The sequence below is a fragment of the Harmonia axyridis genome, chromosome X, assembly GCF_914767665.1.
Source record: "Harmonia axyridis chromosome X, icHarAxyr1.1, whole genome shotgun sequence".
Taxonomy (NCBI): Eukaryota; Metazoa; Arthropoda; class Insecta; order Coleoptera; family Coccinellidae; genus Harmonia; species Harmonia axyridis.
The window spans coordinates 6,483,230-6,508,979 of record NC_059508.1 but is presented as its reverse complement, the minus strand read 5'-3'; the positions used below and the strand labels follow the sequence as shown (position 1 = coordinate 6,508,979).

Below are 25,750 nucleotides of genomic sequence, written 5' to 3'. Positions count from 1 at the left end.
TTAGTGGTTTTTGGAGAATGTGCGGATCACTATAACCGTTCATATTTTTAGGGTTGGCCTTTTTTTCCGAAAAGTTGGCTGTATGAATAAAATACCTGCGAGAATTCACTGAATATAGAAAACGGTATGTTATCAGTTTTTCATTTTGAATCATCAAATAAAAATCGAATTTCTGAAAGAGAAAACAGGTAAGAGCAAAGTTTTAACTCTCAACTGTTTGTCCTGATGTGTTAATTAATATCTTCGTTGAAAAATCGATATTATGTATCAGATTTCATCATACAGAAGCTCCATTTAACTTTTTCTCTAACAAGGGGGAGACAAATAATATTTAGAAGTGGGTATTTATATTATGATAGACCCGATAAATCATCTAGAATTTAATCAGATATTTATCATTTATCAATCCATTTCCATTGAACTAATTGAAAAACAACGTGAGTTGTTGAAGTATTAATCCATTGATGATAATGAACCCATCTTCATTTATTTGACTCGAGTGATACGCTGTCGATGCTAATGAACAAATGAAACAACATTAAAAAATGGAAATCGTTTTCCGTCACCCAGAGCTGATAATTACTGATAATTTGTTTTATCATACTCTTAAATGGAAGATGGTGTCAATTGGTCGCTTTTAGAGTCTCACAATGCAAATCCACACGAGTGAAGAGCCCAAAATGCAAACAAGGTCATCGAAAATGTGTGAAGTTTACTCTTGAATTACGAAAATTTTGTCTGAATGAAAATGTGAGAAAAAAAGACATATTTTCTTCAATGATTTCCTCATTTTTAATCAATTCAATTTCAGGTCTCTCCGAAACAACAGAAATTCAGTATTTTCAGTTATGAAGATTTGCTAAAGATTTTTTATCCTAAAGTTATTCAATGATTCATTCTTTTCAAGGGCGTAAAACTTTTCTCTTCTTGGTAGGGGAAAATCGAAAAAAATTTCTTTTGATGACATTGTTTACTCATATCTACGAGTATAATGTGAGAAAAAGAGTTTTGATTACGAAGTTTGAACCAAATTACACGAAATAATTTTTTGTTCTTATCTTATACTGGGTGTTCCTGAATTGGAGTTACAAAGAAAAATGAGAGATTCCTTGGATATGTTTGAAAATAAAATAGCCTATAAACATTAGCAGCCCTACTTTTTTGTGATGCTTAACCAGTTTATCGAATCTTTATTAATCTTCGCTACAGAGTTGGTAAATAAGAACTAAAACTTATAATTAATGAATTTCCCACAGATATCCTAATTGGATCTTCATAATGATTTGAATTTTTCTGAGAATTATTATAGAGAGCTGTTTGAATTTTTTTCTCGAAATCGATTGCAGATACGACAAAACTACAACAAACCAAAAACTGTAGTACTGATCCAGAATTCTTTTTCAAATTTTTCTAAACAACCAGTGGTTCACAAAAAAATAATTCTGGAGGAAAGAAGCGGTCACCCTTCCAGAAAAAAATTCACCCTGTAGATTTGCATTCAAAATTAGGATATCACAAGATGAAAAGTTTGAATAGGAAGATCTATGCCAATTCAAGTTGAATATCTCGTGAAGGGAAGATGCTATGAGAGAAAAACTTGAACTTCAGCACCTGTATCTCAAAAAGAAAACGTTTGCAGACTCATGTTATATAGGACTTTTGTTCTTGAAATGATCCAAGAAATCTGTTATATTTTCAATTGTACCTCCAATTTAGAAACACCCTGTGGATAAAATCAATTCAAAACTGATGTCTCCTCAAATAAACTGCAATTTGAAGGAAACACAATAAATTGTACAACACAGCCCAGACAATTTTTCGATGCGAATTACTCAGTTCAGTTCTTTGATATCTACATATTCCATATCTCAAAGTATATCTATCAATTCTGAAGAAATTTCAAGTCACCATTATAAGAGAAAAGATATTGATATATATTTGCAATATCAATTAACACTTGAAATTAAGGCTCATCAGAAACCTGACACAATGATCTACTATTGATAGATAACACCGATAATCTGCAATGTGATTATTTCATTCAGTTTATAGAAAGTTGAAGTCATCCACAAGCTGATTAAAAGATTAAGTTTGGAAACCCAAATTCTTGGAAATATGAATTTACGAACTCATCTAGCTCAACGGTCTTTCTTGAATGAATGAAGGTGTGGAAACCTTTCATCTAGTAACTGTCGTCAGAAACGTCACGCTTTTCTAAGCCAATAACTGTCTTCTTGAAGAAGGGCCATAAATAATTTTCTACTAGTACCCATTTGAAGGTATAATATTTGGCTCAAAATTCTAAAATTACAAACATTCCACAGAATTGAATTATAATTATGAAATTGAACATACATAGTAAATGTTAAAACTTTCTTAGTGCATATCATAGATCATACTTGGATAATATGCCTTGATATTAGAACGCAAAGAATGCTATAAAGAATGAATGCACATCCTCCTTTAGGCTATTACAGTTAATGGAGTTAATTGAAACTCTCAAACTAGAAGGAGAGCATATACCTCACCTCAGTTATGTCAAGAAAGGCTCAATAAGACGATAGCAACAAGAACAGAAATTCTAGTCTGCAAATGCAACTCAAGAAAGGGGAGTACATTTGAGTATTCAAATATCAATATGAAAAATACGAATAAGTTGTAATCAATTTAGGTAAATCAAATTGTCACAGTTTTATTAACCAGTATTGAGTTCAAGAATCAATTTGAAATAATCCAAGTCGCTAATAAAGTGTTTGACCTCTCTGCAAAAAGAAAAATTTGCCAAGTATAAATGATAGAAATTACAGCGATTTCTAATTCTTTCAAAACTTCGCATATTGAGTGTGGCATAAATTGAAACCCACACTATCACCTTTTATATATTTTACTTCAATTTCAAAGACTAGGAGAATAACGAAATTAGATGTTTTATCGTTCAAAAAATAGGTTATCAGATTTCGCCAGTAACGTATATGGATGTGAAAGTATAATGTAGTTCGAGTAATGTCCCTACTATTTTTTTTTTGAATTATTGAAATGACCTGGAATAATTTCTTTATTTGTATTCATCTCTGCTCTACGCTTTGAAATGAGTACTACTATATCAAAAAATACGGGTAATCAACCAATAAAACACAAAACACAATCATGAAAATATTTTATGATCGCATTTTCGGGGAGAATATTCAGAATTTTTTTGGAATTCTGTTTTGTATCTTCTGTTGATTGTATACAGATAAAAATCAAACAGGGGGATTTCAGGGAAATATGGTGGTTTTTTCTACTTTCTATGTGTGTCTATGTATGTCTTTTCTATATTGAAGATTATTATAGATTTGCCAAGTGGGGATTTTAAAAAGCAATAAAATATAGGAAAAAATATGTTCATTCTATTCGATACCTAATATTGATTATTTACGAAAGTGAAAAAAGCAAAGCTAGATCTGAAGCAAAATATGAATCATTCAAGGTAGAAAAAATTCCAAAAGCGGGATTAAAAGTTTTGCATCTGTAAAACTAGGGAGAGCAGATATTCTGCAAAATTGTCCAAGGGCCAGGTACAAAACCACTTTACTTTCAAGTATTTTCGGTTATTTTTGGTTTTTCACATTGACTATTATAGGTGAAACATTCAAGTATTTGCTAACCAATAAATCTTCATCAGGTGTCACAGTGGTTTGCTACAAAGCTTTCGAGTCTACTACATCTAAACATATTCATTGGTTTATTTTGATTCCTTTACTTACTTTATCTCAGACTTATTCAATCATTATAATATGCTTCTGTGATGGCTTTTGTTAACAGTTTATTTGAATTGATTTATATTGATTTGGTATTTATTTCTTATTATTATTTATACTTTACTAGAAAGCTCTCTATTCCGTTCTCAAAATGTTTTGCAACAGCTTTATCATTTTGGTGAGGTGAACGATTTCAATATGTTTGTTAGATATTTTGTGAAAGGTTTACTCCGAATGTTCAAAGGATTCTCACATTTATTTTCTACGAAGCTATCAAATTTTCTACTTTCTTTATGCGTTTGTTATGATTTCCTATAACTTAAATTCTGTAGCTATTTTCATCTTAATTGAACAGTTGAAAATAACTCAGGGGTCTGTTATAACCCCTTCCACTTGTAGAAGGTACTACAGATAATTTTAATTCATTTTTTCGAATGATTAAATTAAACTTTTAGAATAATTTAACCTTCCCTGAAATTTTGACCATATATGTTTCTTAATACAAAAATTAAAAAAATCCATGCTTACTCTAATGATTACAGCTATTCGCATAAGATTTTTTTACTACGTTTTTGCACCAATATCTATAATTTCCTACACACAGAATAACACGCTTGAACAAGATCGCAAAGCTTCTGACTTCACGTCAGTGTTTTTCTCATTTTTGAGCGCTAGTTTTCTGAACACTGATGCCGCCATTAAAATTTCAATTCTCCAGTAGAAGGATCCTATTGGCTACTTGCACCGTTTAATGGAGGATTAAAATTTTAATGTGGCATTAACTTTTGATGAACGTTCCTGTAACTGGGTGTAAATCTGTAATTTTCGCAGTTTGAGCCGGGAATTCGCTCTAACCCTGAGGTTCAACTCAATCCTCATAAGACGATAAATCTCAAACGGAAATACCTAAAAATATGAAAGTTTTAGAGATTTTAGGATATTTGAAAAGAAATACCCAATATCTCTGTGATTAAAGATCTGATAGGGTTGAAATTTTGTGTCTATATAAACAATAACCATTTGAAGTTCTGTATTGATAGATACATCAGAACCATAAATAATTCAATCAAAATAGTTACAAAATATGAGGAAATTATTGACTTGAAGTCAGGAGCATTTGAACGCTATAGTAAATTCAAGCTTCAATTGCGTCCTTGAAGATTACATATACATATACAGTTTCCGAATTTTGTGTTATTTTCATATGCCGAAACATTTTACATTGAATGGGATAATAATGATTCATAAAAATGCAGTTTGTGTTTTTTCGGCAACTGCAAATTTTAAGCTTATAGTGGATTATTTCCATTTCCCACGCAAAATTACTCGACACCTGAAGAAAAAGAATAGAATTATCAATGGGAAATAATTTTATTCAAAGTACAGCAGCTCTATCCAAGTCATAAAATTCCAAAAATTCATAACTCCGAAATTTTAAATACTATGGCTTTGCGGTAAAAAATATGGTATTCGGTAGCATCGCAGAAATATTTACATTTGATTTTTAAGATTATGATTCTACTGTATTGCTGCATGGGGTGGTACCTTCAATAATTCACTGAACGTCCTTCAAGTGACTCAGAACACAATATTGAAGATTTTGTTTAGAAAACCGAGATTGTTTGCTACGGAATATCTGTATAGAGAAACTCAGTTACTGAAGCTAAGAGATCTCTATATAAACAGTGTTTAGTCTGAGTTTTTAAGAGCAAATCTGTTCTTTAAGAAGAAAAGGAAAAGCTTACGTGAAAAAATACATGCTCAACTCTACCATTCTTTAAAAAAAAATCACAGACAAAGGTGTGTTTTCTATCACGTCCCCAAACTTTTTAATCTCCTACCAGTTACCATAAAAAATATTTCAAATTTCAATATATACAAAAACTCAATCAAATTTTATCATGCTCAATACAGGAAATTTTCAACTCATTCGGTTGATTGGAAGTGGTCGTGCCATATTTAATTCTTGATATCTTTCAACACCCCGAATGGAGGCTGGAGAACGCAACACAAGTTGGTACATAGGTGCGTCCATCCTCACATGAAGGGTAAATAATTGCATATTGTATAGATGACTTTGTATTTATTGTTCGGAGTAATAAATTTGATATGATTTGACATGTGATTTCCGTGAAATAATAATATTATTTTTTTTATTGTTTCCTTAATTTTTCGCCTTTAAAATTCGAGGATCCTATTCTGGAGCTAGAAGGATCAATGCGGTATATCAACCGATTTTTAAATAAAATTTCATGCGAATATCTCTTACAGTTTACGAGAAAATGTACAAAACATTTCGAAACTTAAAATGTAAAAATTTCATTGGGGTTGAGATCAATTTTTTTTTGTTGTGGATAGGTCAAAGGGCAACAGCCCCAAAAAGACGTCCACATCGCAAATCTAGTAGTGGGCAAGTGCGGTGATCTACGGTAATCAAATACACGAAATGAGCGATTAGTATCGTAATGCAATAATACCACTACGCTTGCGACGAAGTCCCCAAGCATCATACACGATAAAATTCAAACAAACCGAATTGTACACCATACATTGGTTGGATGTCGACGCGTGAGAAAGCGCTGTCGCACTCTCTGTAAGCATTCCGTTTAAATTTTCCGCCGAGAAAAACCCAGCTATAGTTCGAGTGATAAACCGGTACAAAAATTGTTTTTCCTCGTTTTTCGTTCCAACGCGTTTATTTCATATTGGTGTTGATAAACTGACTGATAAATTGGTGAATTAGTGGTTCGAAAATCGAGGTGATCGCTTCCGAAAGACCTAATTTTATTACTGGTTTTTATTGTGACAGAAAAACTGTACGCGATGACTCTTTGTGCCTTGAAGAATTGTTGAAACCTCGATTTAAGTGTGTTTTGAGTTTTGTGAGTGTTGTTCGAACGCTTTAACACAAGATGAAAATTCAAAAAAGGCGCCAAACTTGGAGAAGGGCTGTGATCGAAGTAAAGGTACCTAAACATGATTTTCTCAAACAACGAACAATTCCGCCTTAATATTTTTGAATTGAGACATTGAGTACATATATTCTGGAGATCAAGGCAGATTATAAATGTTCCATTGATTAAATAATCTCTTACGAAGTCCACGTGGTTGGTTAGCTTAGTATACACTCATTCATTAACTATTAAATATCGAATACAAGATTTTTGTTCGAAATAATTTATTAATAATTTTTCATTTCCTTGCCACTCAATGTTTTCCCAGAATTTATTATTCAATTATAATTTATTCGCAATCTCATCACCTTGACAATGTTGCGACTATTTTCTTGAATAGTTGGAATACATCGTACGTCGAAAAGTTTCATCATTCGTCATCGAAAATCAATAAAAATTGCATTAACGTTTAAATAATTCATTCCATAGTGTCCATATTTTCCTTGCATCGATGTCAGAATCTGATTTCCACAATTTTTGTTAAATTTGTCGATTCATGTGAGTAATAAATAAAATATTCATTGATTATCGAGATAGAAGATATATAGCACCAGTGGCATTTATGAATAAATATTAATTTTTCCACTCAATCAAGGGGTCCCTTAAACTTACTCCCAAAATATGTCAGATAATCTGTTTTTTGGTATGCGATAACAGTTCGTCGATGCAGTTCTAAACTAAATGAGGCAGGGGTTAATGCACTGATTTCAAAAACGTGTTTTAAAATGTGCTTTCGTTTAGTGTTGAAACAGATTCTTGTCTTCAAGAATCTCGTCTAGATTTTCCTCAGCATCTATTTGCGATAGTAAATAAAAGCAACCGAATGTAACTGCACCTGTTCAAGGCCATTACGAATGTTCCAATTTAGAAATTTCTAAATGAGCTCTCGCTGTTTTAATCGGCAGAATCGTTTGTTACAAACATTGTAATTATCAAGCCGAAAATTAGACGCAAGATGGTTTCCCACGCGTATTTCTTTCTACCAGCATATGCACTTCTTCTGATCTAGCTTTGTTAAGGTCAATTTTGAAGCTTGGAATCCTCACCCTAATTTAGATTACTTTTGATTTCACTATACACTGGAAGAAAACACACAATGAACAATTTTAATTGAAAAGATCAACTGAAATGATCGAATCTAATTACTTCCAATAATAAACACTGACAATTGGACAAAGTTGCCAATTTTTCGTCGATCTCAAGTTTCTACGGTTTCAAGAAACATTTTCAATTGCCAGGACCTAATTTACACAGCACATTTGCTTCTCCTCTTTTCACCTTTTTTTCTATTATTTATTTCCCTCTAGTTTCTAATCTCTATAGTGGAAAACTTTTCGAATATTCTATAGCCTTCAACATATCAACAGTTCACTGCTCTGAACTTAAAAACGGGAATATTCATAAGAATGTTTTATGTATAACAAATCACCAACGGACCAAATTATTATCTAATAAATATACTCTTCGAGGTATTTTTGCAATAATATATTATTTTATGTCGAATTCGTATTTGTTTTGGTCTCCTATATGATGTCATCGTGACAACAATTGGTTGTAAATGGAAATTTATGGTACAATCAAATTGTTGCTCGCAGAAAATAATATTATTGAAGGTTATTTAAGGATTTAGGAACATATTCAACTCGGAAATAATGAAAATCGATAATTGCAACTTTTTGTCGACAATAGGCAATTTAAAGAAAACAAAACAAAGTAATTTCCACAAAAGAATACGAAATTTCCATTTATAAGAGTTCTGCTCATTAATTTGGAACATTAAAGGTTTTTTTGAATAATGTTTCAGTGTGATACTGAAATGTCTAGACCTCTTCAGTTTCCTAAAAATTGCCAAGTACTTGAATGAGTATCGATGGTATCGTCATCATAAAGTCCTAGATACTCCGAAGAAGTTCATGGTGAACAAAGAGTTTGTTTTGCATAGTTTGTCATTTCATAAAACACTATGGACAATAATAGAACGTTATGTCTTTACAGAAACTCCATAGCTTTCAGTTTAACTTATTTGTTTGGTCTAAGATCTCAAATTTCCCCCGATATAAATTGCTTTCGTTGATAGCAGATCCAGATATTCCTATAACCTTTTTTGAATGAACTGAAATATCACTACGGGTTTCAATCAATTTATTCATCATTACATTTCCATTTTAAATGGTCATTTTCCTTATTGATCCATCATGAGAAGTGTGAGAACATTTTTATACGATTGATATTTACACGACTTCAATCCCCTCATCATTATTCGAGCTAATTTGTATTATTTTGTTTTAATTTGAATTTACATATATCCTTGACCTTTACATTTTCTTTGACGATTTGATAATATTCTAATATAAATTGAGAAAATTGATATTTCTTCCTAATAAAAATGAATTTACTGGATTCATCTTATTGATACGACAAGATGCACTTAGTATTTTCACTTAAATTGTAATCAGCTCAAATAATGTCTCAACAGCAAATAAATATTTATTTCACAAACTTTTTTATCGAGGGAAATAAGGTTGAGTAATCCACGTTTGATTTCCCAGGGAGATGTTTTATCGTTTTATGACACTACGTTCATTCAATTCTTTGTGTTTTTGTCATGTGAAATAAAGGTTCATTTATACTGTACGGCAATTATCAGAAACTTATATCAGTATGTACGAAGAACCAATAAACAATTCATCAATGGAATTGATAAAGGAACTGAAATATGTAGTTGACAAATATGATATTCTAAACTATTCTCCTCTAAACAAATTTTGATATCAAATACATCCCATAGAAAACAGGCTTTGTTTTATATTGTAATAAAGATAATTGTGCTATTTTTGAATCTTCAATTCTTGCGGGATATCTACCTCTGTTGAAGATTCTCATAGACCAGTGAAAAGTGTAATAGTAAACTCTTTGCAGTATTTACAACACACAAGTTGAAATGTAGATGTCTCAAATCGTTCATTTGGGACAAGATAAGTTCATATCTGTCACAATTAATTCTTTACATCTTAGACTAGAGAGATCTATTTTCATGAGAATATTTCAACTTAGACAGTATCAACAATTTGAGTTACTGATATTTCAAGATCACAGCAGTTGATAGAAGAAATATCGTACCAGCCATTCATGCAAATGCTCTCAAGTAAAATTTACATCTGCACTACAGACAGTTTTCTATTTCAGGATACCATAACAATAACACAAATTTTAGTAGATATATTACGCATTATGTTGGGAAGCTCGTTGTGAAATTTTGGACCTTGTAGGAACAAAACTAGAATGAGTGCATACGAAAACCTTTTTTCCAGCTTTCACTGATTTGAATTATCCAAACTTTCATTAGGTGCTTGAACAAAAAATATCCCAACAATTTGAAGCATCCCTGCTTCTCCTTTATCTTCATTTCGTGCTAAGCTTTACCTTTAGATCTTTTATTAATATGTTTCCCTAAGCGTCAGAATAATTCTAGAACGAAAAAGGTGAAGAAAATTAATGCATTATCTTTACTTTAAACCCTGACTGTACTGTGTTCGAACGAAACTCAACACAAAAGTAATAGAAGTCCTTTACATTCTTTCCAAAACGAATTACTTCAAAGAAGTGAATCCGATTTGAAAACAATAGCATCATAGTATTTTCAATGGTTTTCTGAGTGAACCAATAAAAATTTACGGAGCTTGAATCACCGAGAGTGAACATATATCAAATGCACTATTTATTTATATCGTAGATTGGAGTGAAACAACAAATCAGCTATTATTGCAATTCATTCACTCACCTTGAATACTAAGGCGAAGATGATCGTTTCAACGTTACTAATTTGACTTTCTGAGTGAATTTCCGGAACTAGACAAGGATGTCGAAATTTTACTACTGCTGTTATTCAACATGCAATTACACTCCACAAACCAACATGGTTTTATGAGGCACACGAAGATTCAAACAGATTCATTTGTGGTCTAGTAAATCACCTGATTTTTACTGATAGATACATCCTCAGAAGTTTTTATGTGAAAAACCGACTAGACTACGGTTAACAATACCGAAAATTTCTAATTTTCCACATTATATTACCACGAGGACTGATTCAAGTTTAACGCCAACCCATAAAGGTAGCTCATTATCAATACGCTTCATTTAAGCTATAACAGATTCAAAGAAGGTTAGGATCTTTATCGAGTCTATTTGCTACTTACACCATCTCAACATTCTTAGCTTAAGACGGCAAAGACCTACTGGCCACACTTCACTTATCTAATGGAGTAGCATCAAAGTAATCATATTCACTCTTTATATTACCGCAATGAAAGTATTTTTACACTTTCAATACTCAAAGGACACCAGTATTGCATGGTGGTTCGTGGTCTATGAATTGTTAACAATAGTACCTATCCAAATTGTAGAAATAAAATTATTTCAACACGACAATCAAGAAGATTTTTGAAAATATTCTCCAGATCAGCACACTGGAGAATGAGCTCGATGGTCATCATCGATTTGTGACATGGGCCATGGTCAATACACGAAACTCGTTTTTAACCATTTTTCAAACATCAACAAATGTAGCGTCCCTTAAACTTCATGTCTTAAGTCAGACGACAATATGTGCTTCGAAATTTTAACACGCTTCTTTAGAAGCTTGGTACTAACCAGAAAAAAAGTGGTTTAGTACTGACGTGTTGATTTGCGTTATCCCAAAGACAAGTTCTAACTAAGAAAAAAACATGGCGAAAGAATGTGATTCACATAAGCAAAATTATCATTTAACAATTCATTTCCGATGTATTCTTAGATAATAATCTGATATTTGCATATTGTAATAGGTATATGGAGAACTTAGTTGCACAGATAATACAATCATTGATTCCATTCTTCTTGCAAGTAGAATGAATCCTCTGCGCATTGTTAGGATCAAGCTCAAAGGTCATCTCAAGGCTGTTAAATTGTTTAATTATGAGATTTTCCTCGTAGCAAACATTTATGAATGAAGTTGCCAAATGTCGAAGAAATTATGGAAACATTGTGGAGTTTAATTCATACTTCCTTCAATTATCTCGATAGTGGCATGTTAACAAGGTAGAATATTCAATAATAGTCAAGGATACATTGAGTATATCAATTAATAATTGATAATTTACTACTGATGACAAGTTTAAATGAATGGATGATAAGCAGACTTCAGATTGACAAAAATTGAGTCCTCTGCAATTTGCCTTGTCCTCGACATCACATCACTGGCATTACAGCATTCAAATTTCATTTCTCAAATTTCAAGCAATTTTTTCATATCATTCTATCTATAACATTCGGAGCTTTCTAGATGTTATCTAGTCAGTTTTCCAACTGACGTTTCTTATTTTCTCGTTACTATAAGTTCTATTTCTCTTTCTATTGTACCTTCTTTATCACTCTTTCATGCACCTATTCTCAACATTAGTTATGCTCAAATTGTGCATCTTAGTTTTCCTTCGTTGACAAGCCTCTGTTTGGTATTCTTTAGAATTGAAACGCTTTATTTCAGTATCTTTTGATCGGTTGAACGAGAGCTGCTAAAAAAGTGAACTTCATTCTGATTGAAAATTATATCAAGTTCAAAAAGAGTTTCAATGTTGATGTTTTATATTATGTTTCTAAATTGGAGGTACAAAGAAAAATAAGAGTTTCTTTAGGTTATTTAAAGAAAAAAAGGCCTATAAACAAACGCTTTATTTTCGAGATACAGCATGTTTCTTGTAGTCCTACTTCTCCTAATCTTTATTAATCCCCGCTACAGTTAGTGTAAATAAGAACCAAAACTTATATTTCATTCATTTATCACAGCTTACCAACTGGGTCTTTAATTTTTTTCTCGAAATCGGTAGCAGATACGACAAAACTACGAGAAACCAAAAAGTGTGGTACTGGACCAAACTTTATATTGATCATAGGACTTTTTTCCTAAATAATCCGAGGAATTCGTCATTTTCGTTTGTACTTCCAATTTAGAAACACCCGGTTTAATGGATGAGTCTACATATTCCTTAAAATGTAGTTTTGAATTCTCACTTTTTCTATCATTAAATTATATTCTTTTCTGATGATCTGTTCGTCGGAGTGTGGTCAGTTATTCAAATAATAAGCATTGTTCACTTAGAACATTATCGATTAGATATCAATTAACTATTCGTTCTTGAATCATGAAAAAAATTGTTAATTTCAACATTTCGAGGTAATTTCTGCATCGAAAAAACGGAATTGGAATTTTGTCATTCGTTGTAGAGTAATTTATACAATACTTCAATTTGAATTCCTTCAAATCTGTAAAAAATTGATGAAATATCAATTTTTACAGTTCGCTAAGTGGACAATTGTTAATAATGAGTACTGAATCAAATAGATGACGCGGTAAGTTTTACATTTCGAAGATATTCTACAAATTACAATAATGAAAGCTCATAATATCCATTTAAAACGATCGGATATCATGTTATCTTTCGGCAATTCAAACATTATGACAATCTCATTGAACAATGGTAAAAAATGCTTTCCGAATTAATCTGATGGAAATGTATCGTTCTACTTTGACCATTATGCAACATCTTTTATATTTGATTTGAAGAAAGGCAATAACTGAAAAACTTATCAGATATGACTTTTTTTCTAGTTTCATTTGAAATTTACGAATTTTTTCTCGAGCAAGTATGACCAATTGATTTTTATACCGAATTTCATTGAAAAAAGCTCTTAGAGCACCTTGTTTTACATTCGAGTTTTAGATTCTATTCATTCCAGAACTTAAGCTACCAAAATTTCAGGTTGGTTTAACATTTTTTCCTTGAACGATTCCAAAGTGTTATATTGAAAATAATAAACCAAAATCAATCAAAACTTCTGAATTGCGAATACTTCTTCAGTGACATACGTTCGAACATAGCGTTACTAATTCTCTTTTTGTGAATGGAAAATGATTCTCAATAACACTCGTTTGTTTGTGTTACGATGTGTTATTAACACTTTCTACATGACCAATTAATGAATAGTTATGAATAACAATTTGCATCGTGGTTCCTATGAATCTATGGGAATTAATTTCAAATTTATTTCGCCTTGCAATGTGTAGGTACGAATTGTGTTCTATTATGTTATTTCAGGAAATTGAATTTATTCTCATTACTGTATAATCAATTCCAATGTTCAAGGTGTAATCTTATTGAATGGAAACGATGTGATTCTTATTGTTTGCAATTTTTATTCGTATTTTCTTTGTTCCAACGAAAAACTTATAGTTTCGACAAAATTTAAATAACTATTTGAATGTCTATTATAAATAAGGGAATACTTTTATAATATTTTATTTATTCCCTTAAGTGAATAATTTTATTTTTATCTCTATTTGTTGTTATAAATATTTTCTTTAATTTCAGGCTGAAGATCTCATCGATGATCTGCTTTCTCTAGAATCAGGTTCCTTAGCATCTGATAGCTACAAAACCTCAGATAACTCTTTAACAGGAAGCATAAAGAATGAACCATTCATATATAGTGACGCTGAATTACATGCATTAGCCAAAGATCGTCAAAAGAAAGATAATCACAATATGAGTAAGTATAAACTTTGAGTCATACATATGATAAAAGTAATGTAGATATTTGGTTTTTTCCAAAGCACAACAAACCACACTATTTCTCAAAGATAGCTCATTGTTCAATTACGAAAGATGCGTTGAATTCAACAAGTTTTCTTTTGGTGGCCTTCAGTTCATTTTATTTCGAAGAAAAGAGCTGGTTTCTTCAACCTACGTTAAGATTTTGATCCGGAAAGTTTCAAACCTATTGGTTTCCTCCGATATCTGACCATATGTCTGATTTTTTGAATAGGTATCTTTATTTTAAAGTCTAAAGTCTTTGTAGCTCCTATTTTTGGGTACTGTTTCATATATTCATCTTCAACTGAAATTAAGTAGTCAACCTTTAAAAGTAATTGATCAGTTGTCTCCGAAATAAAACTATAAAGTAAAAACTCCTAGACGTTCTAACTCAAGCAATGATTATCAAGGTTGTAATAATAGAATATTTCCCTGAACTTCAAACTTTTCGTTATAAAATTTGCTAAGAATACGATATGAGTTATCTCTCTACATTTGGAAAGCAAATATGTACCATTACTTTAGAACAATTGCCATATTGAGAACTAACATTTCAATTGAAATTATCCAGTGAACGTGCTAATTATAAACTTTGCCGCTAATGAATTGCGATGTTAATAAAAGAATAATTAATTATTGCGAATACACAGCTATAGAGGACCATAAAATTCTTTTGAGAGGAAATATTTATATGAACGATTTTACAAAAGCAAATTCTTTTTGCCCATGCAGAACTAATCGTCAAACAACGTCAATTTTTTCATCGTGAAAAAACTGGTCGTTAAAATATTTCAAGCCACATAATGTCGTTCATTTCTTGGTGTAGAAATGCCCCAGAAGGTCCAAAAAAATATAATGATTTCTACACAACTATAGGCTACAGACTGTTCAGTTCTAATTTTTTTTTATTTATCATCATTTTATTGATCTAGTGGTGAACTAAGATTCAATTAAGAAGGTTTCGTTTCACTGCTACCTAATGGTCTGTTGTGTCCCCCATCAGAGCTATTCTCTCCATAACATGATTTACAGCTCATCTTCCAGTTCCAGAGTTCTAATGAACTCCAAATCTGGGATGGCTTCAAGGAGGCTTATTCCTGACTTCAACAAGTTTCGTTTCCAAAGCAGGTTTTGCGATTGCGTGGCATTCCGTTAACAGGTGATCCGGAGTTTCTTCCTCCTCCCCACACAATCTGCACTCGTTATTTTCTGTTTGACCCATTCTCATGAGGTGTAACCTAACGCGACAATGCCCTTTGAAGAATCCAGTGAGAAGGTGTAACATATTTTTACTAAGATCCAGATACTTCTTGGATCTCGTAGAGTCAAAGTTTTGAAGAAACTTTTTGGAGTGATCCACGTACACCAGGAAGATTCCGCTAGAGTATTTCTCTTTCGGTTACTTCCTTCTCCTGAAACTCTTTCTTGAGGTACATTTGTCTACGCCACGGAAAGGTTCCACGGCGATGAAAGGAGTTTGTGCTCCTTTTCTGGCAAGTGTGTTAGCCTCTTCATTTCCTCTTATTCCTGAGTGGCCGGGTACCCAGATTAAAAAGACCTTGTTGTTCTTGCCTATTCTATTGAGTTTTCTTCGGCACTACAATACCATCTCAGAATCGATGATATGTGAGCTCAGTGCTTTGATTGCAGCCTGACAATCAGAATGTATCGCTATATCACACTTCATATAGTTTCCCGATAGGTTAACATCTACACATCTTTTTATTGCGGGTATCTTTCTCTGAAAGGCACTTAGACAGTGGCATAGCGACATTGAGCATTTGGTACCAGTCCCGAATACTTCAGCGCCAGTCCCAGTTGTGGTTTAGGAACCATCTGTGTACCATTTGATGGTATTCTTTTTAAGAACTGGGATTATGGACTCCTTTTTCCAATCTTCTTTTCTACTTAGTATCGTAATGAAGGTTTTTTCGATGGTAATTTTCTTTATCATCCCTTCACTGGGAAGGTTCGCTGATGGTATGTAATCAGTCAAGGAGGACCAGTCTCTCTTATACCTAATTCTCTCATTGCCGGTACCTTCTCTCGGTAGTGGGGAACACAATCGAAGTTCTCCTGACTCATATAAGCTCAAAGTTTCAGAGAAGTCTCTAAGTTATCTAGGTAGGAAAGTCTGGGTAGAAAATTACACAAAACACAATTCAAATAAGATTTAGATCATGATCTAATTTGGGAGATTCTCTTCCTAATTTATCAATATGGTCTCTATTTTCAAACTTATTATTTTATTTGTTTCAGTTGAACGACGAAGAAGATTTAATATAAATGATAGGATAAAGGAATTAGGTACACTGCTGCCTAAAAATAACGACCCATATTATGAAATAGTGAGAGATGTAAGACCAAATAAAGGAACGATATTAAAATCATCCGTTGAATATATAAAATGCCTGAAAAATGAAATACAAAGACTCAAGCAAGCGGAAGCAAGGCAAAAACAGACGGAGCATGTCAATAGGAGGTTACAACTCAGGGTACAGGTAAGCAAACTATTTTCATACACAAAGTTCTTTAACGCGACTTGCGGTATGAGCAGAGCGGCAAAAATAGTCACGTAAGGAATAAGCGTTATGCTCTTCTTCTCCTATATATGGATATGCAAGAGCAGCAAGATGGCTGAACTATTGGGTGTTTAGAAGAACAAAACAAGCTCACGGTAGCTCATGGATTTCCTACTGGGGTGTCTAGAAATAGTAGTTCAAATGCACGATGGCTGGTCTTCATAAAAGCCATAATTTTTATGTTGAACTTTTCCAAGAGCATGTGGGGAATTTTCACCGTCCAAGTGAATATTCTCTTGACTATAGGAATTTCTTTGTTGCATAGAGCACTTATGACCACAGCATTTTCAAATATATTTTCATTTCAAACTACTATTATAAAAGTGAACTACAGTAAGGGATCACGGAATGTTACATAATGGATTTCTGATAGATTTCTGAAACATCGATACGATATGGCAAGCTAAGTACAGCATGAAACGTTGAATAAGTCATAAAAACGGAAAATTTATTACTCATTGACCTGTATATTAGGTATATTTCAATGATATAATTTACAGTGTATTTCCTAAAGTGCAACAGAATGTCTATTGTATTTTTCTGTTGAAAATGAAGTCTCTCCATCTCTTTTGGTATGATTGAGCTATCCCGTGAGCGATTTTCGAAACTATAACATGAAATAACCTAGGTCAACGTTTGATTCGCATAGTTGATTAAGTTAAGTTAATCTTATCCCTTAGAAACTGTCTGAGTGGAAAGTATACCTTCTGTCAGTCTCCGTACAAAATATGAAATTCGAATCATTTAAAAAACTATTCGTTCTAGACACAACATGTCTGAAACTACTCACTAGGGTATCCGATAGGCCAGAAAAAAATTCAGGACATATCTTTCAAAAAACAGTGATGCAACCGAAATTAAAAATTAGGTACTTATTAGAAAATTCAACCGGCAAGTGAGAAACAAATAATAATTAGTTTGGATAAAATCAGTTTGAGCCAGTTGGAGCAGGTTTGTAAGAGCAAAACGTGCACATTCATAGAGGGACTGTTTTCCTGCTAACCTGCTGCAGGTTAGCAGGAAAACAATCCCTTTATGAATGTGCACATTTTCCTGCTAGCCTGCAGCAATGAAGCGAGAATCGCGAGTCTGCGCACTATGGACGAACTTTAACATTATTGTTAACCGCTCTTTTTGTCCCGATGAAAAAACATCAATAGAAAACTGAAATATCTAATCCCGTTTGGAATTAAGCACACTTTTTTTTTCTTTACAAAAATATTCTTCAAGGCCTAGGATATATAAAAGGGTATTTTTTTGGTCAATTTTTAATTCCATAAATGAAACTGAAGCTGAAGGATGTAAAGAAGCTCAATTCTCAATACGACAACACCTTCAATTCAGAAACTTAAATGAACCTGCCAAGTCTGGTCTGTGGAACTTTCACTGTCAGATTGTGAGATCCATTAACTGGTCCTCCAATCAATTTGGCAATGACCTGCCCTTTTATGATATGGTGAAACTTGCAATGGACTCATTCAGAGTTTTCGTAAGCATTACAACAACTAAGACCGATATTTAATCGATGAAATCAAGGACATCAAATTATTGTCTGAATCATGAAGCAGCTATTTTTCGATATTTACATCAAGCACTTTTCGATTCGAATCAGAATTTCAATTCACGAACTATCGTTACATCAATTTTTGCTCATTATTTCTAATAATAAATCTTCTGAATGGGGTAAAAATACATTCCCTTCTTGAACTTTTTATAGTTTTCAGAGGCATAGATTATGAGTATGGAATACAGAAAACCCTTCGAAGTTTTTCTCGAAGAATATCCTCACAAATTTACATAAATAAACTGCTGTATTATCGATCCTGCTATCTTGAGAACTCTATTCATCAATTCATCATTTCGCCCGTAATTTTCGAATTTTGAGCAAGGGATGGTCACAAACGATAAGCTTCGACTCTCTAATTACAAAATCATGGTAGAAAACAAGTAGGTTCGTCCGTATCTTAGTGCGAAAACACGATAAATAAAGGAACTTGAAATTTCCAAATTAGGTTCAGATCATGAATAATGTTCGTCTAGGGATTCCGTCCGAAAATTTCACAATTCAATCGAGATGAAATGTTGCGAAATTTCAATTCTCATGCAAAATATTATGTTGATCGCGTGAACAGAATCAGACAAAACAGGTATCGAAAAAAGCTACCTAAAATTTCCGTGAACCCAAATCCAATGGATTCGTTACTTCTTATTGTTTAAAACTTGATTTTCTCATACGTCGTAGACCTCTCCAAGGCACGCAGATTTAATGTTCGAATTATTCAATAATCATTTTCGGAATACCGTTGAGCATATTTTATATTCAGCCAATATTGAAGAACCAATTCAGGAGTATTGAATTGTTCAGCGATGTATCATTTTAATTGAACTGCCTAGTGATTATAGATAATTAAAGACCCCCAGTTATTGATCTCACAATCATTATATTATTATACGACAAGTGAAGACTTGAGACCACCAACAACATAATGTGTTTTCTGTTTGGTTTCATGACATTTTTCAACAAACCATATTCAAAAAGAGAAACAACCATGAAATATGTATCGATCTGAAATTAATTCACTCCTAGATTTCGAAAAAAAATTATAGAAAATTTCAGATCGGGCAATTATAAATCCAAGAAATATTTCAGAGGTAAATTGTATAAAGAATTAATTATACTTCAAATCGGTGGAAAATATTTGTAGTCCTCTTTGGAACCAATAATCTGTCATAAAGTTTGCTATGCGAATGGAATTTCGTCTAAAATTCTATATAATTCGTTGAAAGGACCAGATAGTAAAAAAACGCATTTCTGAAGCGGGTGGTCACTTAAGTTGAAAAATAGGACATTTACAACAATGTCAAGCAACAGAGATCATGATCGAAAGCAAACGAAGCGATCCAGATCATTACCAAGCCAGAATTAATGTGTTTGATTCGATTGATAGCGATTACCAACTATGAGCTGTTCCCCTATGGTCAAACTCTCAATTATGTCATTTACTGTGAACAACTCGACCGTTTGAGCTGACGATGGAACATAATCGAACTTTGGTGAAGAGGAGAGAAATATTTCTTTATCAGGAAAATGCTAGAAGCTCCGGGAGCTCTGATGGGTCTAGACCTGGAACCAAGTGAGCACTATCTCTTCCTGTCTATTGTAGACTCGCTTGGGAGTACAAATTTCTCTGTGAAAATTGAATATAGGAGTTCTTTGCTTATAGAGACAAAGGCTTCTACGAGAGGGGCATTATGAAGTTGAATTCTCGTTGGCAACAAGTTATTGTCTATAACGGCGCATATTTTTATAAAGCATTGAAATAAAGAGAAAAAAAACCGATTGTTTCATCAATTAATGACGTTGCATTATACTAATTTATCATTTTGTTTCAGGAGCTGGAGCGACAGGCTAAATCTCATGGATTACCCATTTCCGACTTCAATTGGCAAGGCATAACACCTACAGGGGCTTCACCCTATGGTACCTACAACACCCAAATGCCATATGCAACACCACCAACGTTAGGAAGCAATCATGCTGTTATACCCAGCATGATGATTTCTGATCCTGTGAAAAAGGTATGGACGTTTTTTTAGTATCTTTACCTTGCTCTAGGGCACTCCTGTCACACCCTTTAAGGCTTCTTTTTATCTGTTCAATTACTTCTCGTTGAGTGTTTTCAATTTAAAATATTAATACAAGAATTTCCATTTGAGGTATGTGTTGAAAGCAGTGCTTTCCTGTAGTTGTATGCCAGCTTCTTCGTAACCTTTATGAGTATCCAAAAATGCACATATAAGGAAGTGTTTCACGAAAAGGAGGAAACAGGAAAAGAAATAACCTAACAGACACCGAGGACTTTCTTAAGACTTCTATTTATGAAGGTTCAAACCCCTCTAGAGCTTAATTTGCTAATCATTCATGTATTGCATCGCCTTGGTTTATACCAATATGCTTGAAACCATCTCTTAAGATTCAAATAATGAGGTTCCGTTTCACTGCGACCTAATGGTCATTATGCCCCCCATCAGAGCTATTCTCTCCATAACTTGATTTACAGCTCGCCTTCCAGTTCCAGAGTTCTAATGAACTCCAAATCTGGGATGGCTTCAAGGAGGCTAATTCCTCACTTCTACAAGTTTTGTGCCGAAAGCAGGTTTTGCGTTGGCTAGTGATGGCAAGGCATTCCGTACCAAGTGATCCGAAGTTTCTTCCTCCTTCCCACAGAATCTGCACTCATCATTTTCTGTCAGACCCATTCTCATGAGGTGTTTCCTAAAGCTACATGCCCTGTGAGAAATCCAGTGAGGAGGTGTAGTATATTTCTATTAAGATCCAGATAATTCTTGGATCTCGCAGAGTCAAAGTTTTGAAGAAATTTTTTGAAGTGATCCAAACTAGGAAGATTCCGCCAGAGTGTTTCACTTTCGGTTTTTTCCTCCTCCTGAAACTTTTTTTGTAAGTACATTTGTCTACGCCACGGAAAGAGGTTCCACGGCGATGAAAGGAGTTTGTGCTCCTTTTCTGGCAAGTGTGTTAGCCTCTTCATTTCCTCTAATTCCTGAGTGGCCGGGTACCCAGATTAAAAAGACCTTCTTGTTCTTGCCTATTCTATTGAGTTTTCTTCGGCACTACAATACCATCTCAGAATCGATGATATGTGAGCTCAGTGCTTTGATTGCAGCCTGACTATCATGAATGTATCGCTAAATCACACTTTAGATAGTTTTCGATAGGTTAACATCTACACATCTTTTTATTGCGGGTATCTTTCTCTGAAAGACACTTAGACAGCGGCATAGCGATATTGAGCATTTGGTACCAGTCCCGAATACTCCAGCGCCAGTCCCAGTTGTGGTTTTGGAACCATCTGTGTACCATTTGATGGTATTCTTTTCAAGAACTGGGATTATGGACTCCTTTCTCCAATCTTCTTTTCTACTTAGTATCGTAATGAAGGTTTTTTCAATGCTAATTTTCCTTATCATCCCGTCACTGGGAAGGTTCGCTCATGATATGTAATTAGTCATGGAGGACCAGGCTATCTTATTCCTAATCACATCATTGCCGGTATCTTCCGTAGATAGTTTAAGAGTGGCCTCATAGGCCACATTCCTTTCTTCTTGCTCTATCTATCTATTTCTATTTCCTTCTTTCAAATACATACTTAGGATTATGTCAGAATTTAGTAATTCTTCATTCTACTGTTTACTTTTCAGATGCCTGATATAATAACCGAAGCGACTCTAAGTTTACAAACGATGAACGATCTAATGGACGATGAAGAGTCTGTTAGCGCAGTCAACAACGATCCAATGCTCTCTGAGCCATTGTTGGCATCTTCTCCAGCACATCCAGGTCATTCAGACAACTTGCTCTGCGACCCTTGCGAGCCTAGGCTACCAACACCTTGTAGTCATATGGACCCTGTAGAGGGAGACACCTTAGATATAGATATGATAGCGTGACCCACTCTTGCTGTTACCAGTGTTTAATCTTTTCGTTGAAACGTGCATCGTAGGCAATTATCTGCCCCATAGTGATAGTATGTAGTCCATTGAGAGCAGTTCGGAGAGTTGTTCAGAAATTATCGAACATTTTTTTTAATTATCGAATCATGGTGAGGACAAATGATGTGGAACAATTTTGGATCAATTGGAATGAATTGATCTGAGTTGAAAACTTTTAGTAGCAGAATCACCTTCTCTTTTCCCCTCAGCAAATTGTCGACAAGCAAGACAGCCATTTTTTAATATTCTTCTTGCTAGGTTCGATGGCAATTGATGATTTTGTTATGTGTCTTCAATGCTCAGTAATAAACGATTCGGTATCTTCAAAAAACTGGAAAATCCGGTATTTATGGTATACGTATACATCGAAACATGAAAAATTCCTCAAATATATATTTGAGGAAATTTTTTATTTTTTTTTAATAACGTTATTTCTGATCTCTTAAATCGCTCGTAATTGAACAGTATTCTTGTTTTTCAACTTGGATCTCTTATAAACTACAATAAATTTGCGATTGTAACAACCTCACCAACGAAGAATGACCCCTAATAGTCAATTAGTATTTTGGAAATGTTTTAATTTTCTGAACTAGATGTAAAATTTATTTTATTGATATTTAATTGTATGTTCGTTTGTGAGAATATTTGACGTAGTGATCAAATGAATTGAATTAAATAAGTTTGAATCTTGCAATACCATTCAACATAATAAATAATTTTAGTATTTGTGATGCAACAAGTGATTATTAGAAATAAATATATAAGAGTTTTCAGTTTTAGATTAGTAATAATTGAAGAATTCATAAACTCGAAAGATCTGAGGGTAAAAATGAATTGAAATGAAAAAACAAATCACATCAATCAATTGAGTAGTGGCTTCTATGCAAATAATTCTTTTTTTCTCTAAATTGCTAAATTTGAGTTGATTCAATACAAAGAACTCAGAAACTCTCATGTACCTTATCCCAAGTGAAAACTCACGTAACATTTTTACCCTCCAGATATTTCGGGTAATAATTTTTATACTACATACCAAGTGCAACATATCATAATGTATATACAAGAGTGTCTCTGAAATATGAGATTATATAAAACTACGCTAATATGAAATATTTTTTCTAAATATTTGTACTTAGAACGAAGTAATTTTGTTATATGTTTACGATCATACCATGTTTATGATGGGTCCTCTGATAGATTCTGGAAATTTTCAGAAGGACCCATATATTTTGAATGTGTGAATATCCGATGTTGGTGCTCAAAATTTCCTGTTTCAATTATCTTGTGTATACTTTGAATGAATATTTATTGAAACAAGTACGAGTCGACTGAGATAATTGACTCGTCTTGATGATACTTCTTCGTTGAACCGAAGATTTAGTGTAGAATGAAGACTGAAGATCGCACAATCTAAATGAAGAATTATTGTTACTTCATCGAAATTCAACAAAGTTCAAACATCAATTGAGAATTATACCTAGAGTAGAGATAGATATAAATTTTATCATTATACATACAGAAAATCCTATATCGATGTTAAAAGTTAAATTATCAAATATCCAAAAAATGTTTTTATGCAATCAATTAACTACTCAACTTGAAAATTACTCTAAGATGTGTTTATCAATTTGAACTTGCTGAAAAACCTTTTCATATGAGAATCATAATCAACCAATTTTGTATAACTTGGTTCTGTTTTTTTTTCCTTTTTTTTTCCAATAATCATTTTGGAAGATGGATTCCAATTTGAAACAAATTTCATCTAAACCTATGATTGGCGATTTTCAAGTTGAAATTTCATCAGATGATATTCTTCTGATTTATGATTCATGTCCAAGTGAATATACCTGCTAATTCCTATTTCACTTGAATAATTTCTGTTTTCAAACTAGATATTTTTTATTCGGAATTTGTCAATTCTGAAGTGACTCATCGTTTCTGTGAAAACTCTTTTTTAAATTATCAATTAATTTTCATTGAAAAAAAAAGAATTTTCACTGAAACTCATATTTTTTAAATTTATTTATGTCCAGCCTTCAAATTTCAGTATTGTGATTGATTGCATTGATAAATGTAACTGACGACCAATAACACAAATAATTGTTCTGTTATGGCAATAAAAAGATTCTATATTTACGTTAAATATATTTATCTATTATTTTATGCAATATGTTTAAGGAATTGTTTTATTTATTACTCCTATTAATTTTCCTTGCGATTATATACCTATATGTGGTATTTTTCTGAGACTTCTATATCATGCACGTCTTCTGTTTAACTGGGCTAGCTGAAAATGCGTTTTACACCATATTTGTGCCAATGATTATTGATATTGGTTATCTTATACCGCGATCTTAGGGTCTATTGTGCCCCCCATTAGCTTTTTCCACCACTATTAACCAAGGGCGTAGATATGGGGGGTTACTGTGGGTAATTACTACAACAAGATTTCCAAAATATCAAATTTCAGAATTATCTTCAAGAAGAAGAACGAAAATTTCTCCATAAAAATGAACCAAAAAACTTTTTTTTTCACTTTTCTTTAAAACCAGAATGGCAGTGAAAAATTGCCATTTTTCACGATTTGTGAGTTCATTATCGCTTTCAAAACGATTACTTTTCTTGCACTACGAGCTCGTTCACCTCTAAGGTTTATTATTTTCCTTTATCTATCCGCTTTGTCGCCCCTTGTTTTGCCATCTGTGATTTTTGCATTCGTCATCGGTATACATTTACTTCATTATTTGGGTTTTTTGTATTATTCTCGTCACGCAAGTTCAAAACTGCAATTGCAGTTTGATAAAATTATTATATATACCGACCTGACGACATTTTTTTCGTCTATCTATCACTAGATGTAGAGGTATGACATTTGTGATAATCTCAACTGCCCTAGTAGGGCACATAGGTCTCATAGTTATGACATATAGCCATCGTACTATTTTAGGTTTTCATCCCCAAGTCCAGATGAACTTCAACTTCTACACGCCATCAAAATTTCATTGCTCTCCTAGCTGTGATCTCAACATTTTTATAGTCATTCCAAAGAAGCTCTCAGTTTAGAGTTATTCTAAAATATCTACTGGAACTCGAAATTTTCGGTTGCCGCAATTATTTGATCTCTTATTCATTTTTTCGCGAAGACATAGACCACATATTCAGAATTCGTACCCATGTTCCTTAGTTCGTGTCCAGATGGCACTAGGTTCATTTTTCATAATGTGGATTGATCTCAAGGAATTCCAAAGAAAACATTTTTTCAATAATCAAAGAAGAGTTTGTTAAGATTTTTATTTCTGAGAGTCAAATTGTGAAAAAACATTAATATTTTTGAA

The 25,750-nt window shown here is 33.0% G+C and overlaps 1 protein-coding gene across 1 annotated transcript in view; it reads left to right on the top strand.

The window, feature by feature from the left end:
* Nucleotides 1–24,592, top strand: part of LOC123685703 (transcription factor EC) — a 63,087-nt gene extending 38,495 nt beyond the window's left edge. Inside the window, exons 3-6 of the mRNA XM_045625522.1 lie at nucleotides 14,101–14,278; nucleotides 16,582–16,823; nucleotides 20,298–20,483; nucleotides 22,125–24,592. Coding sequence (XP_045481478.1) covers nucleotides 14,101–14,278; nucleotides 16,582–16,823; nucleotides 20,298–20,483; nucleotides 22,125–22,373 — 855 coding nt within the window. The 3' untranslated portion in view covers nucleotides 22,374–24,592. The remainder of the gene's footprint in view (nucleotides 1–14,100; nucleotides 14,279–16,581; nucleotides 16,824–20,297; nucleotides 20,484–22,124) is intronic.
* The last annotated feature ends 1,158 nt before the right edge of the window (nucleotides 24,593–25,750 follow it).